This window comes from Elephas maximus, chromosome 4 (genome assembly GCF_024166365.1).
Source record: "Elephas maximus indicus isolate mEleMax1 chromosome 4, mEleMax1 primary haplotype, whole genome shotgun sequence".
Classification (NCBI taxonomy): Eukaryota; Metazoa; Chordata; class Mammalia; order Proboscidea; family Elephantidae; genus Elephas; species Elephas maximus.
Window position 1 is genome coordinate 106,509,917 of NC_064822.1, and position 19,866 is coordinate 106,529,782.

General features: G+C 38.3%; 1 protein-coding gene across 4 annotated transcripts in view; it reads right to left on the minus strand.

Moving 5' to 3' along the window:
- Window positions 1-4,558: 4,558 nt before the first annotated feature.
- Window positions 4,559-19,866, minus strand: part of TFCP2 (transcription factor CP2) — a 66,851-nt gene continuing 51,543 nt past the window's right edge. The window contains exons 5-15 of one of the 4 annotated variants that reach the window (XM_049883145.1): window positions 19,157-19,263; window positions 17,977-18,129; window positions 16,111-16,221; window positions 14,794-14,882; window positions 13,139-13,187; window positions 12,650-12,743; window positions 11,459-11,549; window positions 9,013-9,113; window positions 8,434-8,576; window positions 6,803-6,854; window positions 4,562-6,378 (exon numbers count right to left, since the gene is read on the minus strand). In XM_049883145.1, coding sequence (XP_049739102.1) covers window positions 6,341-6,378; window positions 6,803-6,854; window positions 8,434-8,576; window positions 9,013-9,113; window positions 11,459-11,549; window positions 12,650-12,743; window positions 13,139-13,187; window positions 14,794-14,882; window positions 16,111-16,221; window positions 17,977-18,129; window positions 19,157-19,263 — 1,028 coding nt within the window. In that variant the 3' untranslated portion in view covers window positions 4,562-6,340. Of the gene's footprint in view, window positions 6,379-6,802; window positions 6,855-8,433; window positions 8,577-8,888; window positions 9,114-11,458; window positions 11,550-12,649; window positions 12,744-13,138; window positions 13,188-14,793; window positions 14,883-16,110; window positions 16,222-17,976; window positions 18,130-19,156; window positions 19,264-19,866 lie in introns of those variants that run through there. The other 3 variants (XM_049883144.1, XM_049883146.1, XR_007517206.1) reach the window with 3 other exon arrangements.

Genomic DNA, 19,866 nt, shown 5'->3' on the forward strand with positions numbered 1-19,866 from the left:
TCTCGTCAGCAATGGGTTTGGTTTGTTTTTTTGTACTCTGCTTCAGTTCCACTGGCTCACAGACCTCCTTGCAGTTCCATTTTTCCACCTGCTAACCTTTTAACCACATACTCCTTCACTTAATATCTTCTCAAATGTTCGTTTTCAGCGACAGACCTTCCCTAACCACATTTTCTAAAATGGTGCTTCCCCTGTCTCTATCTCCTTGCCTTATATTTCTTCTTAGCATTTACCATTTGACATATATTTTTCAGTCTTCTCTCACTTGACTAAATTCCATGACAGCAAGGAACTGGTTTGTACAGAGCCTGGTATTCGGCATTTAGAAGCTCAGAACATATTTACTGAATAAATGGATGGATGGATTTGAACTCAGGTTAGGCTTGTTACAAAGCCAGGTGCACTTTTCACTGCCACTAAGAAACCATGGAGCCAGATCTGCTGGCTACCAAACCATTTTAGTTTCAGACAGGTTGAATGGCTTGGAAAAAGTGTCAAGAATTTCAGTCCTCTCCCTCAGGTGACATCAGAGACTCCAAGAGGCTAGGATACAACACTGCAAAATGCAAAAGCAGCAGATGACAGAAAGTAATCCTTAAGGTACATTGTGCTGATGATCTCCTTATCTTCTAAGATCTAGGGGTGGTAAGAGCTCATGATCGAGAGCATGGACCCTGGAGCCAGACTGCTTGATTATAAACCTCAACTGCTCCACTTACTAGCAGTGTGACCTTGGGCAAAGTCCATAACTTCTCGGTACCTTAACTTCCTGATCTGTAAAACGGACATAATAGTTTGTATCTCATGGGGTTTTGTAAATATTAAGTAGTTAACATCTTATAAAATGTTTAGTACTATGTAAATGTTAGCTGTTTTTATCCTAAGTTTTCTATTCAGATGTTCAAGAGGTTCTATTCATGATTTTGTTTTTCCTGGACAGATAAAAGGCAAAAAGGAAGAGAAGGCCCCTGACCACTCTGTAGAATCACCCTACAGGCTATGGTTAGTGGGCTAAGGATGTGTCTCAAATGCCTAAACACCCAGAGTCATGGAAATTAGGGCACCACTGGCCCCAGTGCCAAAGCTTTGTTGGTTAATGCCACCAAACTAGAAAATAGCCAAACCAAGGTTAGCACATCCTTTGAGAAGACAGCAGAATCCAATTTGGCAACAAGCTCTGAATCAGTAAAAAGATCTGAGAGTAACAGAAATGTTGAAACTACATGGCTGTGATACTTGGACTTTTAACAGACATCACAACAATTTATCATAGAGTCACTTATTCACCATATTTTGTTGGCATGATAGGATCACTAGGGAAGTTACTACAGTGTTGACGGTTTGCCCATAATAACTACAATTGTGCTCCAGCCTAAGCAGAGCCTATGGAAGGCAAGTGTCAGGCAGCAAGTGTCCAGGAAGCTTTAGTGCAGTAGAATACAAACTACAAAGAAAAGTGAGAAGAAATGCTAGTAATATTAACATTAATAATTACAACATTGGATATCCAATTCCAAATGTTACTGCTTGTCCCAGACCACATTGCAACATATGTGTGGACCAGCTTAGAATACAAAAATCACGGATGGATGGTTTGTTTTGGGGGCAAAGAAGTCAAAGCAGAATAGGAGACAAAAACATAGGACAAAGAATAGGCACTGCAAACAGCTGCCACAGATGAAAACCAAAGGTCAGATTTCATGTCCTGGGCAGTGTTTACACATCAGTCTTGCAGTTACGTCTACACGTGGAGGTGCTCTGTTAACAGCATCCTGAGTTTACTGAACAACTGAATGGGTGTTAGGCGCTAAACTGTGTTTAACACATACCATCCCTCTTAACCCCAACAACCCTATGAATTGAATATTATCTTTCCTTTTTTTTTTTTAAGATAAGAAAGTTGAGGCCTCAGAGATTATTTTCTCCAAGGTCATGTCCAGAAAGAGCAAGATCTGGGATTTGAATGCAGGGCTCTCTGACCAAAAAGTGTACACTGTATCAACTACCCCCCCTTAACCACCAAAAGATAAACAAGGATACATTCTCCAGAAAGGTGCAAATAAATAGGAGAGAGGGGGTATTATGTGCCGATCTTCTTACAGAAAAAAGAATTAAGATGAAATTCTAAGCAATTCTATTTGCTTTTCTGATATGGAACCTGTAGATTTATCCCTGAAGTTGTATGTTACTTTTCCTAATTCTACACTAAGAGAAAGAGACCAGTATGTGCAAATCTGGAAAAAAGATGGCCCCATGACACAAACAACAAAAAAGCTATTTGAGTGGAATCAAGGAAGGTCTTAAAAAGGACATGCACAAATTTATCTCTATATGTACACAATATACACAAACACACAGAACCTATTTCAATAGCAAAATAGCCATCAGGTCTAAGGGGGTGAAATGCAGGGATGAGTTTAGAGAGGGCAAACTTAATAAACTCAACAAGGTGAATAAAAACCTGAAGCAAGGTTAAATCCTTAATGAAAAATCAAGCAGAGCTCAAGAAGAAAACAGGAATCTGCTGTGATTAAAATGAGGAACGTGTACCTCAACTTGAGCAAATCTAATATATGAAAATATACATTCACATAAACCAGTTATTAGTCATGTTCCAAAAGATTCCATACAGTACAAAATGGAGACACAATAACATTATTTTAAATAGCAAGTTCCCTTATAACTGACATGAATCCAATTGAAAAATTTAAGTCATATACAATTTTAAATCTGGATTTGAGAATGGAAATGCTAGATGTAGTTGCAATTGTTAAGGTAACATTATTGACTACAATACCTTAGATCTATGTTCACAGGCAACAACACAGATCTAGAAGTGAGAAGGAAAGAGGTAGAAAGAATAGGGAAGAAGTGGAAATGGATGGAAGTTCAAGGTCAAAGGTAAAATACATGATCATTAAAAGAAGCAAGAAGGAGAAATAAAGGATTAATAATGTAGAAAAAACAGGTGCTGATGGCATGAATTTCAAGTCGCATGGAGCATCTTTTCCAGCTCATTCCAGTTTGCAGTGTTCTTCCTCATTTAAGCCTTACAATTGATATAATGAAACAAACCTTAATCACAAACTATTTTAGCAAAAAAAAGCCTTACCCCACTACTCAGAAAATAGAGCATTTACAGAAGCAGGAAAATGATGCATGATTATTCTACTTGAACCACACCCAAACCAAACCACTGCCATCTAGCCGACTCTGACTCATAGCGACCCTATAGGGCAGAGTAAAACTGCCCCTAGGGTTTCCAAGGAACTGCTGGTGGATTCGAACTGCCAACCTTTTGGTTAGCAGCCAAGCTCTTAATCACGGCGCCACTAGGGCTCCTATTCTACATGAATTAGTATATAAACAATGCAGCCAGGTGGGGCATCTGTGCAGTTCCAGTTGAGATTGGAGTTCTTGAAACAGACCAGTAGGGGCGGTAACAGATTACATTCCTACAGTGAAACCATCCATGGCTGAGGAAGCAGGCTAACAAAGGTTTCAGTATAACGATAAAATGGCTCTTCAATTTCAGCTCTCCAGTACCAAATCATGTGGAATTGTTAGGCAGTGGCCAGAGAAAAAAACTACCGTGAAGAGGGAAGAGCTTGGCCCCGACTTCAAATATTTGTACTCCAAATTGGTGTTACTTTCAGAACTGAATGCAGAAGCATCATTTGATCTTTTATGTTGGTTTGCAAGACAGTCCAAATCTCTGCAGCAACCCTAAAAATACTTCATTGGAGTACTTGGGGATAACAAAGGGTTTTGAGAGCACTCCAGTAAGTATCAATCAGAAATGTATGGTCCCCTTATTCTAAGCTTTTTTCACACACCTCAGGTTTCCTGATGCCTCCAGAGGCCATGTGCCCCTCCAGCTCACTGTGGTGAGAGTCATGATCATGCTCTGCCCCTAAAACACACTCAGTGCCTGCAGGTGCCTGGCTTCTAGGAATCAGAGCATCATCTGCCCCTTACGTGGACCTCTCTTTCTTAGTTCTTTCACAGATCTGGTTGTCTTTTATTTGTATACTGTAATCTGTTTCCAGCCAATGCGACCAACTCCCATTTCTCTCCTTTCAATAGCTTCTTAAATCATTTATGTGAGCAGACATTCTTATTGGGCAATAATATTGGGTAAAACAAAATTACTAAATAGCTACATTTCATGTAGTGACTAGTGCTCGGTCCTTAGGGTCCTGCAATAACACCCCTGCCCCATTTTTCCCCCAATAACTCCCTCTTAACTATTAAGTCATTACATGATATATGAGTAGAATTCCATGTATCATTTGCATTAAGCAAGAGTCACAGGTTCACAGATTTGGAAAAGACTTTAAAAGTCATCTAGTCCAACCTTCCCAATCTAAAAAAAAAAAAAAAACCAAACAATAGCAGCCTGCTGAGGGGAGACCTGTCTTCTTTAGGAAGTCAGCCTAGGACTGAGTCAGTCCTAGGAACATAATACAACTGGGAAATGTCCCCCCCAGATGGGGACATCTAGTAATCATTCACTGGAAAAGTATTTCAGCCTAATATGTCAAGTTGCCCAAGTCATTTTTAAATAATCATTGACTTGTTTAATTTTCTGGTTTCAAGGTTTTCAATTTGTTTAAAACCAAGAGGAATTAGGTCATGTTGCAGGTTGATTTTAATGAACAAAAATCTCTGTATAAAAACATTTAAGCTTTATCAAATGCTTTAAAAACACACACACAAAAAACTTCAAAGCCAATACAGAATCTTAGAACATTATCTTTTTTCACGTCAACATAATCTGGATAAAACGTTACATGTGAAAAAGAAGACCCATGGTCTTACACACACACACACACACACACACACACACACACACACACACACAGGCATACAACCATTTTTAAGGAAGAACAAAAACACAGAGTGTGAATGAGATGGGAATGAATTTCTTGGGAAGCTTACACATGAGTCCTATATGAGTAAAAGAACTCCCTACAGGAAGAGGACACAGAGAAGGGAACCGAGAGCAGACATTAGCCTAACTCAATAACAGTCTGAGAAAGTCATTCAAGGATAGTGAATTTTGGGAGTTACAGACAATCCCTAGTTTTCACTGCCTCGAATCCTGCAAATCTGATAACTGCATCGATGTTTTCATTTTTTTGGAAGTCTTGATTTTTTTCATCATTACTTAGGTATGGGTTGCCTCTTGCAGTGGCTGATTCTTCACTTCTCATGCACCATTACGTGCTATTCACCGGAAGAGCCACAGTAATACATGATGGCAAGCGCAGGCTATAAAGGGTGGCAGTACTGTCTGGTGGTTACGAACCAGATTGCCTGGGTTTGGATTTGAGTGTCACTGGAAAAAAAAAAAAAAAAAAATTTTTTTTTTTTTTTTTTTTTTTACCTGCTAGCTGCCTGTTATGGTGCAAGTTACTGAGCCACTGTGTGTCTCTGTTTCTTCATCTTCAGTTAGGGATCACAATAGTGTCTACTTCATAGAGGGTTATTAAGTGATTAAACAAGACAAGCTATTTAAAGACTGTATCACATTGCCTGGCATTAGTTATGTGTCAATTACTGTTGGCAAAAAGTACTACTATTAGTAGTATTACCCAAATCCCCAAACCAATGCTGTCGAGTTGATTCTGATTCAGTGACCTACTGGGACAGAGTAGAACTGCCCTGACCCTTACGATTTCCAAGGTTGTAATCTTTACAGAAGCAGACTGCCACATCTTTCTCCTGAGGAGCAGCTAATGAGTTGGAACCGCCAACCTTTCAGTTAGCAGCCAAGCACTTCAACCACTGTGCCATCAGGGCTCCTAGTAGTATTACCAGGGAACAAAAAGAAAAATCCTGTCTCTGCATGTCTCTCCTTTGATGAGGTTTTCAGGAGCCAACTGTGGCAAAAAGAGGAGATGCCTGTATGTTTGATGCAAAAAAGACTGAGGATCTAGTCTTAGGAATATAGATGTTCATTTTTATATTAGAAAAAAATTACATGGCTCCATATCACAAATTTAACATCTCTCCGTTAAACATCACACGATTTCCACCATTATTATGCCATACATACACTCTAAACGATGTGGCGTTTCTGATACTCAGTAACAACAGGGTCCATAAATTGTAACTAAGAAATAGCTGCAGAACTGCATGTTGAGCAGTAATCTGTGTGTGCCACAAGAGCTTGGACCAACACAGAGGGCTGCCTCCATGGCCCAGACTCCCCGACACACAGTCAGACAGGTCGGGTTCCTGCAGACCTTCAGATTCCCACTCATGTCCCTCTGCGAGAGGGGAGTTTCCAAGAGGTGAAGGAAGCATCAGCCACTGAGTATGGAATGCCTCATTCCTACTTCAGGATGATATGATAGCTATCATTGGCTTCCGCTGTAAAAAAACAAAAACAAAACAGAATGATCTTCTGTTACCCTTAAAACACAGAATGAGAAAAAAAAAATACGGTAAGCTTTCTGGGAGAAGGAGAAAACAAAAACAACAGAGCAGGACAAAGGGCAGCATACCTTTTAATTAGCAGAGAATACTTTAATAAATGTATATTATAAAAACAACGTGGCTGTAGGGGACACTGAGCTTCTGTTAATGGTGAGGGAATATCTGGAAATGGATAGTGGTGATAGCTGCACGCCATGAACATAAACAATGTCACATAAAAACAATGCTGAAATCGCAAAAAAAAGCTTCCATTTCCTCATTTGGTGGTTGATACTTTCCCTATCTCTTCTCAAAGAATTATGAAAAAGCTCTTAAACTCCTCAGAGAAAGGTATTTGTTTGTCTTATTATTTTATTACCTTTCATTGTGTCCAGAATAAAACAGGCTTCTTCCTGAAAGTTTTGTATCATCTGAAAAGAAGCAAGAAAATTTGATGATTATTAAAAACTTTTTATGATATCAAATTTCAATGAAAAATAATCTGTCCATTTCTGTTTCTGGAGGACTGCTCCATCTGGGGGGTGTAGATGGAAGTCTTTACTGGTCCTAAACACAGTATTTTATGAATATCTGTAGAATCATAGGAGTTTTTTCTCCCAACTTTAAAAAGCCTTCTTAAAAGCCTGTTTTTGTTTGTGTTCTCTGCCCCTGTCCCCTGCCACCTGTTTTGGTTTTTTAATTTTTACAAGCTGAGCGGTCTAGAACAGTGGTCTCAAAATTGGAGTATGCATTTCCCTGGGTTAATCCCAAGACTTTCCAAGGAATACACGGACACTGATAGGTCCCATATAGAACTCATTTCCAGGTCTTCAACTTGCATACATAGTTTTCTCTAAAACCTCTTCATTTCCTTCCCCACTTTCCCTTCTCAACCCCTCTTCTTCCATTTTACAAAATAAAGGCACGAGTCTCACCCCCCTAGGAACTTACTAAAGTGCTCTGCCCTAGGGTAGCAAAATATAATTAAAAATGTGGACTCTAATGAATGACTGGGTAACAAACCCTTTTGAGAGTCACGTGGATTGCAAGTCTTTCCTCGCACCAGAACTGAAGCGTGACCTAATCAAAAATTGTCAAATTACAGATGATTCAAAATTATTTTGATAACATCCTGATGTAATTTTTGGCATGTAACTCAGAAGTTTGAAAACCCAGCAATGGTGCTATAACACAACTCCATCCATTCCTATCTATCAATTTATGCAAATAGGGTTCTACATCATTTCTATCTAGGGGGGAAAACAGGATGGAATTGATGCTGAACTCTCTCTCTAGCAATCAAGGGACAGTATTCATCTACAGATGAACTAATTGTGGGTGGGGGCTGAGAATGGAACACCACCATTCATCTCATTAATAAATGTACTTTTAATACATTTTCTTTATGTTTAATAATTCCTTGTCAAAATTTGTAATACATATGTTGTTTTAATTAATTATAATTATAGTGATAATTCTATTTGGAAGAAATAATTTTTCTCAACTTATAAACTTTTGTTTCAAAGAACTATGGTAGGATATCAATAAAAGATGTTAAGCATAAAAACTATGTTAACAAAATTCTATGAAGGAGGTAACTGGAAATACAAGTTCAAGGAAACAAAGGAATGATATAAAATTTCTAACTTAAAGAAAAGCACAGTCATGTGTTTTTTGATGGATGACGGCACTAATCATGCTTGTATAGAGGTTTCATGGAATACAATTAAAATAGTGATGTAACTGTTTCATTTGTAAATGTCATATGATATGCCCAGAAATGACATCTTTTGCAACTATTTAAACTTACAACAAAAAATCTTAAGTCAACCTAAAACTGCACAAGGGGATAGTTTTTAAAATTTATTTTAGAAGGTATGCAAGCAAGAAAGTTTGAAAACTTCAGGTCAAGAAGACAGAGCATCCTGCCCCAGTAGAGCTGCTCTTGCTCCATCCCGGGCCCTGACAGACTGACTGTCATCTGGTGAGTTGCGGTCCTGAAAAATCTACCTCATCACTGATGAGCACATGGATTCCTGTCGGCCCCTGTTTGTAGATCTGGCCGATCTGCTGAGGGGAAATGCTGAACAGCTGAGCAATTTTTTCAGTCAGTTCAACAGCTGTCAGTTCTTCTAGATAGATGGCATGGTACACTGCAAAGGGAGAGAGCAATGGCAGTCAGCGCAAAGGTTCTCTGCTTTTACAAAGCACCTGTCAGGAACTTCCACTTTTCTGAAGGACTAAGAAGTCAGACCGCCTGTGTACAAATGTTGGCTCAGCTACTTGCTAGCTGTGTGATCTAAGGCAACTTAACATTTCTAAGCCTCCTTTTCCTCACCTAAACACTGAAGATAACAATGAAATCTACTGCGAAAATGAGACAGCAGTTGTAAAACTAAAGCATGTAGAAGTGCTCAGAGTAGTGCTTAGCATGTATTAGGAGCTCAATAAACATTAGTGATTACCATTACTTCTAGCAAATGCTGAATCTGCTGTTTGATGAATTCCCATCACATGCCCTTAAGACATCTCTTCACCTCTCTTCATGTCTGTCCTGGTCTGTCCAGAACGACCTACCGAAGAAAGTACCATTTGAGTCTCCATCCTCATGCTTCTGTTGTTGCTGCTGCTGCTCCCTCAACTGCAAGGATTCCTGACAAACATAAATGGTCAATCTTGGACGTACCATGCTAAAGACAAAAACCAAAAAACAACAACCTGTCAGTTTAGGGTTTTCATAGGAAGCACAACTTAAGGGAGAACTTGTGTGTCTACATGACTAACAGTATAGAACAGTGGCTGAAAACTGGCAGCTCACAGGCCAGATGCAGCTTCTTCAATGTTTTATTTGCTCCCCAGTGGTTTTTTTTTTTTCCTTTCTTTTTTTCTTTTGAAGCTGAATTAGTTCCAACTGGAGACATCATATAAGCTGAAGTTTTGGCTTTTCTTGAAAAATCAGGCTGGCAATTCGAGGCTCTCATCTTCACACAAGAACAGTCAGCTGCCCTCCTCATCTGGTGCGTGCTTTCTTCAGTACAGCCCAGTCTCGGCCGTCCCTCCGTTACATTACCTATGGGACCTCTGTAGTCATTTGAGTTTGTGACCTTTGGTGTAAAGGTTAGAAATATTCAAAATCTGTGAGCACTGCTCCATTGGTCAGGTTCAAGACAGATAACTTTTACTTAAAAACTCCAATAAGTACATGCGGTATCTATGTCCCTCATTACCTTTTTCTAAGTAGCCTAAGCCCTCTTTCTATTCTTCTTAGGCAAGGGTATTCAGTTACCTCTTGATCTGATCATTGTATTCCTTTCTATTAAATATTCTTCAGATGATACCCTAAAAAAGATTCTTTTTTCCCAAGTCACCAACCTGTGAATTTCACCTTTCCTTAAAAGTTTCTGAGATTACAGCCCTATTGATTTAATATCCCTTGTGAGGTACACAAACACGAATACTTATCCATCTGTTTTATTATTTAGTCACTGATTTGGTTCTGTTGCTATTGACCTGTATGCTTTTTTTTTTTGCAAGACAATAAGGTAGGGTCCTAGACATTTAATGGAAAGATGAGATAGTTTATATCTTCTGGGAGGGTGAGGGAGTGAGGAGGTAAGTGGATTACAAAACAGAATAAGAGAATATACATCCACTGGGGCTCAAAGGACAAATAGGTCACGTCTAACTGAAAGGTCAGTAAGGCTCTCACACAACAGTGACAGTGGAGATGGGACTGGAGTGATGGGGAGATTTCAACAAAACAGTGATATACACAGAGAGAGAGGCCGTGCGCTGAGCCACCACCCTGAATGTGCAGATTCAGATCTCAGCTTGGCGTTCACTTCTCAGGCAAGCCCTCCCTGACTCCACCGTGAGGGTTGTTGTTGTTGTTATTAGATGCCGTCGAGTCAATTCTGACTCACAGCAACCCTATGCACAATAGAATGAAACGTTGCCCAGTCCTGAGTCATTGTCATAATCATTACGCTTAATCCCACTGTTGCAGCCACTGTGTCAATCCATCTCATTGAGAGTCTTCCTCTTTTTCGCCGACTGTCTATTTTACCAGGCATGATATCCTTCTCCAGGGACTGATTCCTCCTGACAACATGTCCAAAGTATGTGAGACGTAGTCTCGCCATCCTTGCTTCCAAGGAGCATCCTCGTTGTACTTCTTCCAAGACAGATTTGTTCATTCTTTTGGCAGTCCATGGTATATTCAATATTCTTCTCCAACACCATAATTCAAAGGCGTCAATTCTTCTTCAGTCTTTTTTATTCATTGTCTAGCTTTCACGTGCACAGGAGGCAATTGAAAACACCATGGTTTGTGACCTGTATGCTTTCTACATCAATATTATTTATCTGAAACTGTAAATCTCAAAAGGGGAAAGACTACAAATTACTCTGTGTCACAACTAATATTTGCAAGTGGACACTTAGGTAATTTCTACCCAAGCTCTTCTCAGTTAAAACTAACAGGGCCTTTGCACCTGCTGTTCCTTCTGCCTAGAACATTCCTTTCTCAAATGACCCCATAGCTTCATCCTTCTTATAACTCAGCTTAAATAGCCTCTCTTGACTGTACTCTGGGTATACTCTCTAGCCCATATCTTGTTTTTGCTTAATTTTGTTTTGTTTTCCTTCAAAGCACTTATCACTATCCAGAATATTCATTTGTTTATATCTTTATCTCTTTCCTCATTGAAAGGAAACTCCATGATATTGCATACCTTCTCTCTTTTGCTCGCCAATCCTTATGACTGGTGTCCTCAGAGCCTAGAATAGTACCTTGCTCATGACAGAGACTCACTGAATATTTGTGGAATGAAAAAACTACCTGGGAATGGAAAGTAGGATATTATGGAGGAATTTCATGGATCAAGTGTAAGAAAGGATATTTTTTTCTCTTTATTTGATACGTAGCTGGCACTGAAGAAATGTATTTAGCTGTGCAAACAGTATTTTGAAGACTCCCTGAATCCAAATCCATTTGAAATCCAGCCTCACCAATATTTTGACACTAATTACATACCGGCCTTTTAATGCATTAAAAAGTCTGATTCCATCTGCAGGGCCACAGATTTGGATCACATCATCTCTAGTTAGTTTCAATAAATCTGCCCCTGGAATAAATATAAAGAAAATGTGTGATAAAGGCAAAGATTCTCTGTTAATGATGATTAAAATGGGCTCTGTTACAAGGACACCTCATTACCAGCATGTTATGGTCCAAGATCTTTTCTATGGCATACAAGGCTCTCCATGACCTGGCCCGGCCTCCTCTCCAGCCTAGATTCCCACCCAATTAACTTTTCCACTTAACCCTATGCCTTCATCATATTGATTTTTGAACCTCAGCCTAATGAGCAAGTTTTTCTTCCTGTCTGAAATTTCCTTCCACCATCTGACTAAAAGACAGGCTCCTCCTCATCTCTCCTCGAGAGTCACTTCGCACATCACGCATGTTCCCTGACATGAGAACCTCCCCTGAATGCCTCATCTTGTACCCACCTCTGTAGAAAGACTTATCGACTACATCACAATTCTTTGTTAACCTGTTTGGGGGGTTTTATTTTGGTTTCATTTATTTTATGTTTTCCTATACTAGATGATGAGCTCTTTGATCAGGAATTATGTTTTATCCATTTCTGTGTTCCTACTACCCTGGTACATAAAAAAAGAAGGTGCTAAATAAAAGTGGAATGTGTTAAGTAAAATACAATATACTGATACCCAGGGAAAGATTTCAGACTACCTTTAAATGTCCCTTGATAAAGCACTATATGAAATATACATTTTAAAAAGTGTTGGATGTAATTAATACTTTAAAATTACAGTGCATTTACACTAAGTATTTCTTTTTAAGTATTTCACAGCACTGTTGCAGCTGGTGAGAAAGGCTAAAGGGTTGTATGGAATTAATTTCATCAGAAAAGTACACTAAGATCTCACCAAAAAAAATAACCTGTTACAGACACTAGGAAACCCTGGTGGTGTAGTGGTTAAGTGCTACGGCTGCTAACCAAAGGGTCGGCAGTTCAAATCCACCAGGTGCTCCTTGGAAACTCTATGGGGCAGTTCTACTCTGTCTTACAGGGTCGCTATGAGTCGGAATCAACTCGACGGCACTGGGTTGGGTCACAGACAATACGAGGCCCTAAAATGTAAAGGAATATCCCATGCTGTATGAATGGGTAGGTGGGGAAGGACAAGCAAATTTAACCTGAGAAGTTTGTGAAAAGTCTTGTGAATGTAGAAAAACGGTTTCGATGCAACCACTGCTGAGCTTCCTGAGGTGTGGTTGTTGGCAAAAGGTTCTGAAAGAGAGGAGAATTTTTTCATAATTAAATATGTTCCTCTGTCATTTCATTAGGTAGCACAAACACATCCACATGCACCCACACTCAGGCCCAGTTTGCTTGGAAGTTGTTTACACACCTATCTCTCCGTATCTAAACACACATCAAGCCAACGGAGTTCATCCTTATCTTCCCTACTAGACTGTAAACCCCTCAAATGTGAGAGTCTTGCATTACTTATTTCATATCTCTATTTCCTATCACAGTACCTGGGACATAGTCAAAATTCAACAGATGTTTGCTTAATGAATGAATACCAATCCTCCCTAAAAGCTGGGCATTTCTACTGAATTGTAAAGTCATCAAAGTATTATTAGACATTGCAAGTAATTGACATTCAACTTCAGACTTACGTCTGTGACTGGAGGGGGAGGCTCTGGCTGGTGGTTTGGTGAACCATTTCTAAAGAAACATTTAAAATGAAAGAATGAGTCCATGACAAATACTAGGGAATTGGGAAATTCATTCTCCTCATTCTTCATCCTCACAATAAGTCTTAAGCTAGAGATTTAAAAGATCTGTGTGGTCTCATAAAACATTCATACTCTTTGATCTAATGCTTCTATATGTGTTTATATGTGTTAATCTGACCTCAAGACTTTATGAGAGAGGGAAAGGAACTATGTCATTTATAACATTATTTATGATTGGGGAAGCTGAAAAAAAAATCTAAATTTCAATAACTTGGGACTCATTAAATAAATTATGGCATAAAGAATATTGAATAATGGGAAATTTATTAGAACATAAACTATCAGGATACAAAAGCATACCAATATATTACAACTATATTAAATATATAAATATACAATATAAACATGCATAAGAAAAAAGATTGGAGGAAAATTTATGCAATGCAATGGGATGATACACTTTTATAATAAAAAACACTTAATAATTATTTTTAAAGCAGCTTCAAAAATTAGTGCTGTTTAATTTATGATCCAAGGGCCAGCTCCACACACTTGGTTCTTCCTTATACTCCCTTTTGCTTTATGGGTTGTTCCTCTTCCCTAATGCTTACTTCTTTTATGGGAGAAAAATTAAAGCCTAATAATGAAGTACATACAAAAGAGAAAACTTAAAAAAACACAACCCTTAAGCCTTTACATAATATTTAAAATTGCCTATAAGTAAAAAGATCTTTTTCCTTCTTTTTTTCCCCTTAGCTATAAAATTCAAATTCAGTAATTAACTTAGCTCAAGGCCCTAATTATATCTATGCCTCCTACCACTTCTACATATTTTTATTCTGAATTGTTCCATTTTGAACATTAAAAAAAAAAAATTTTTTTTTTTTTTTAAAGCTACCTTAAATACCTTTAAATTTAGAACTTAAATAAATCTAAAAACAAACACTACAGCCAAACAATATACTCACATATTTGGTAGCCTATCTCAAGCTTCAAAATGGCCTGTTCTAGAACTATAAGACAACTACCCTTTTTTTAAACTGGAGAAGGCATCTGTACCAACTTTCAATTACCTCTGATGGTAAAGGACAATAAGGCAAGATTAAATATATCCCATAGATAATTCTAAAATTTCATTTTAGCCATCATCTTCAAACTTCTCCCTCCAATTATCAAAGGCCCATAATAAATGTCAGGAGCATTCTTAACAAGTAACAGAATAAATTTTAGTGTTTGCACAACTGTGTTTCCAATTTCCAGTGACCACTCTCTGTTGAAAGTATGATCAGGAAGTGAAATAACTCAAGATCAGCAGCAATAAGAAGAACCAAAAAGGCTAAAAATTCAGTCCTTAAATCACTAAAAATCAAACAAAAATGCTATTTTCTAATGGAAATTTTTTAAAAAAGGAGAAAAAGGGCTACATAAAACTCTTTCAGTCTCCTTTGAAGACAATCCAAACTTCAGTTAATATGTGAATTTACCAAAGATTGACCAAAGGGAAGTATTTACTGATTTGGAAAGATCTTGTTTATGGAAAGATAAAGAATACATATTTGGGACAGACACAAACCAATTTCATTTCCCAGACTTACCCTTCCCCAAGAGAAAAACTGCTATGGGAACTGTTGAAGCCAGGTGATGGGGAATTATTGACGTACGTGATCTCAGGCCATGGCGAACACTATAAACAAAGGACAACCCAGATACTGAAAAAGCACATTTGACCCTAGGGTCCCACTAAAACATTGTTACTTGAGTAGCACGTCTTTATTAGTCCATCTTAATTCATGAGGGCCCCAATAAGCAAGAGAAAATATGCCCAGGACCATTAGGTTTTGATTAGGCTGGACATAATGGATTTTTCCTTTAAGAGTGAAAAGTATCATAATATACCCTTGAAAAATGGCTGAAATTGAAGAGCAGCTAGGGATAAATGAAAAGTCACCTACGAAGGAGAGTCAATAAGAATGAACTTGGACTACTCAGCAGAAACTATGCAGGCAAGAAGGCAATGGGATGACTTATATAAAGCACTGAAGGAAAAAAGTTGCCAGCCAAGAATCATATATCCAGCAAAACTGTCTTTCTCAAATATGAAGGTGAAATTAGGACATTTCCAGATAAACAGAAGTTTAGGGAATTCGTAAAAACCAAACCAAAACTACAAGAAGTACTAAAAGGAGTTCTTTGGTTAGAAAATCAATAATATCAGGTATCAACCCAAGACTAGAACACTAGACAGAGCAATCAGATGTCAACCCATATAGGGAAATCACAAAAATAAATCAAGATAAAAAAACGCTCAAAACGGCAACAGTGATGTTATTTTGTAAAAGAAGACAACATTAAAACAATAAAGAGGGACTAAGAAATGTAGTCACAGATCTTTCATATGGAGAGGAAGACAAAGCAATATAAAGAAATAAAACTTACATTTAAACTTAGAAGAATAGGGGTAAATACTAAGGTAACCACAAAGGAAACTAACAATCCAACTCATCAAAATAAAATACAAGAAAAAAATACTCAGCAGAAACAAAATCAATGACAACGAGTAAGAGGAAAAGACAATATATAAACGACTCAGCACATAAAATTAAGTGGGAAAAAGAAACTCTCAACAACACACAAAAAAAGACATCAAAATGACAGCACTAAACTCATACCTATCCATAATTACACTGAATGTAAATGGACTAAATGTACCAATAAGAAGACAGAGAGTGGCAGAATGGATAAAAAAAACACGATCCATCTATATGCTGCCTAAAGAGATAGACCTTAGACTTAGAGACACAAACAAACTAAAACTCGAAGGATGGAAAAAATACATAGCAAGCAAACAACAATCAAAAAAGAGTAGGAGTGGCAAAAATGGCTGAAATTGGCACTAAAAGAAATCCTTTTACCTCTGTGAGTATAGTTGTCTCATAGGAAGGTTGATATTTCTCCTTTTCGTGAGGTGTTCGTTTCTCCATTTTCTCCCTGTCTGTTTTTTGCTTTCTGTCTGCACCTTTGGGCTGAAATGAGAAATAAGTGTGCCTTAAACTCAAGAATTCATTTTTTTTTAATTGTGCTTTAAGTGAAAGTTTACAGCTCAAGTTAATTTCTCATACAAAAACTTATACACATATTGTTATGTGACCCTAGTTGTAATCCCTATATGACAACACACTCCCCCCTTCCACCCCGGGTTTCCTGTGTCCATTCGATTAGCTCCTATCCCTCTCTGCCTTCTCATCTTGCCTCCAGACAGGAGCTGCCCATTTGGTCTTGTTACTTGAATTAAAAAGCACATTCTTCACAAGTATTATTCTATGTTTTAGAGTCCAGTCTAATCTTTATCTGAAGAGTTGGCTCCGGGAATGGTTTTAGTTCTGGGTCAGCAGAGTGTCTGGGGGCCACATCTCCTGGGGTTCCTCCAGTCTCAGTCAGACCATTAAGTCTGGTCTTTTTATGTGAATTTGAGCTCTGCACCACACTTTTTTCCTGTTCCGTCAGGGACTCTCTGTTGTGTTCCCTGTCAGGGTGGTCACTAATGGTAGCCGGGCACCTCAAGAACTCACTTTTGACCCAGCAACATTACTTCTAAAAACTTAAATATCCACATATGAAACAAAGGTTTATATACAAGGATGCTGATTGTATCACTGCATGTAAGTCTGAAAAAGAAAATTTAAATACTTGATGGAGTTAAAAAAGAAAGAGACAGACCTACAGTGACTGTCTATAGACTTATCAATAGATCTATGGGAAGATCTCTGAAGTACATCCAAACCAAAACCAAACCCATTGCTGTCAAACCGATTCCTACTCAAAGCAACCCTATAGGACAGAGTAGAACTTCCCCATAGGGTTTCCAAGGCTGTAAATCTTTATAGAAGCAGACTGCCAGATCTTTCTCCCATGGAGTGGCTGGTGGGTTTGAACTGCAGACCTTTTGGTTACCAGCCGAGTGTTTAACCACTGTGCCACCAGGGTTCCTCCTGAAGTGCGTGGTTAACTAAAAAAAAACCAAGCCTCGAAACAATTTATACAATATAATTCTATTTGCTTCAAAGAAAAAAATATATGCCTATGTACATATCTATGTAAAGCATAGTAAAGGGACTAAAAGGACACATACCTAATTATGACAGCAGTTACCTCTGGGGAGGGGATGCTGATTTAGGGAAGAGGGAGTGGTAAAAGGAAACTTGGGTATTATGCTATGAACACTTCTGTATTGCTGAATCTTTTGCAAAGAGAACATATTTATCACACATGATAAAAATAAAGACCCAAATAAGGGAAGAGAATCAAATTGTCAACTTTTCTAATTTTTATGGGCTTCTACAAGTCCCTGTGACTTCAAGGGGAACCCTGGTGGTGTAGTGGTTACGTGCTATAGCTGCTAACCAAAAGGTCGGCAGTTCGGATCCACTAGGCGCTCCTTGGAAAATTCTACGGGGCAGTTCTACTCTGCCCTATATGGTCGCTGTAAGTTGGCATCGACTCAATGGTAATGGGGTTTGGGGGTTTTTTGGTGACTTCAACAGGCTCTAAAAGCTTTCATGAAGCATCTGTTTCTGTTTCTGACCCCAAGTTCCCTTTTTCCTACACCATCCCCACATAAATTTCATTATCAGGCATCTCAGCCATTAGTTGAATAACTCTAGTTTAGACTGAGCTGTCAGAGTTTTTGAAAAAAGACAAGTCAACTCTCTGACTTGGTGATTAATGTTAAAATAGATGAGGAAAAAGGATCTGAGAGCCAGCACAATGCCCAAGAATACCTTGAAGACTTTGATCTGGCAGCTGGCTGAGTGTAAGTGCTCAGTATATTCCCCATTCTCGTTCTCCTTGAAGGTGTCAATTTGTACTCGGAATGGCACTCCCTTTTCTCCACCATGTTTCCTCATAGTGAACTCTGTGCTAATACAATGTACCTGGAAAGAATACAGAATGGCTTCAGTAATGCTAGCCAGCCAGCCAAACCAGCCAGCAACATTTTTTGAGAACTACTAAAAGCAAAACCTTTAATAGGTTTTATGAACAGCTACAGAAACACTTTGTCTTTTTGATCTTGAAGAACTCACAGTCTGATGAAGGAAATAAGAAAAACCTAAAAGATTTACAAATTCAAACAAAGTAAATGTACAGATATGATGCCAACATAAGCTCCTGTGGGGAGCTAAATACATCAACTGGTTCAGAGAACAGAAGAGTTAACATAAAAGAGAAATAATTTCTGATAGTAAACGTTTCCCGGACTTCCAGGTAGATGTTCAAAAGAGGAGGCACCATTCGTGCTGGGAAAACTCTAAATATGAGCTCACAGGCCATAGGGGGAGAAAAGGATTGCATGGCTACTGCATAAAGTCTAAGACCTTGGTGAATCCTAACAGTGGAACCTTGCTTGACTGACCACTTACTAGCCTGGGTAAGTTACTCAACCTTTATAAGCCTCTACTCCACAGGGTTATTGTTGAAAGTATTAGATTAAAAATCATGTGTAGAAAGTGTTTTCTTAACACAATGTCTCATGGTAAACAATAAACTGGCAGTTATCCTGATTATAAATAAGGATTTTCAAGTAATCTACCCAAAGGACATGATCAGATATGCAAATAAAAAATTAAGTATAAAGACTCAAAATAATTTTACTGATAATAATGAAAAATTAGAACAATCTAAATGGTAAATAATTGTTAGGTAAGTTATGGTACATCCAAAGGATGAAATATGATATAGCCATTAGCAAGCACTTTTGAGACAGATGAATAAATAAACTGGGGTAACTGGAAGAGCAATTCAGAACTCCTCACTGCTCTTAGATACATGTTGAGGTGTCTGGACTTGACAGTTAGGGTGATGCCCTGTGAAGATTTCATAACCAAGATGTTCTACCCTTTAAGAAACAAGCTGTAGTAAGAGATGCTCTTTATAACTGGAACCACATCTGCGATGCCTTACCTGAATAAACACAGATGTCCTCTTTGCAGGGTCCCATAGGAACTCCACTGTATTTAGCTGAGTTGGGTTAGCCCTAGGATCGATTATACCCACAGACATTGGGATATCTGAGAAACAAAACAGTAATCACTGACCAATGCTATGGGCTACTGGCATTATAAGAAAGCATTTATTTCCTGGTCCCCAGCAATAAAAGATTCTTGTGTATCACGCCCTAAACTTCTTTTTTTGCCAATAAAAGAAGGTTCTGATTAGAGCTAAAACCGACCTAAGTACTTTCCTCCTGAATATCTTTTTTCTACTTTAAAAAGTTTTTTAAATAAGGCAATTAAAAGCAGTTTCTTTTTAATTTGTCAAAATTCTGCTTAAAGACTAAGTCTACATACTAGCCCTAGTGACATAAAAGCTATAATTTATAATCTGCATCACTTACACTCCTAAAATTAGCATTACTGCTAGAAGCACATTAAAAGGGTTACTGTAGAAAGGAGAAGCAGAGAGTCCCCCCCGCCCCAAAAAATAAAACAACAGGAAGTAGTATATCAAGGATAAAACCCAAAAACCAAACCCACTGCTGTCGAGTTGATCTGACTCATAGTGATCCTACAGGACAAAGCAGAACTGCCCCATAGGGTTTCTAAGGAGCAGCTGATGGATTCTAACTGCTGATTTTTAAGCCAAACACTTAACCACTACACCACTGGGGCTCC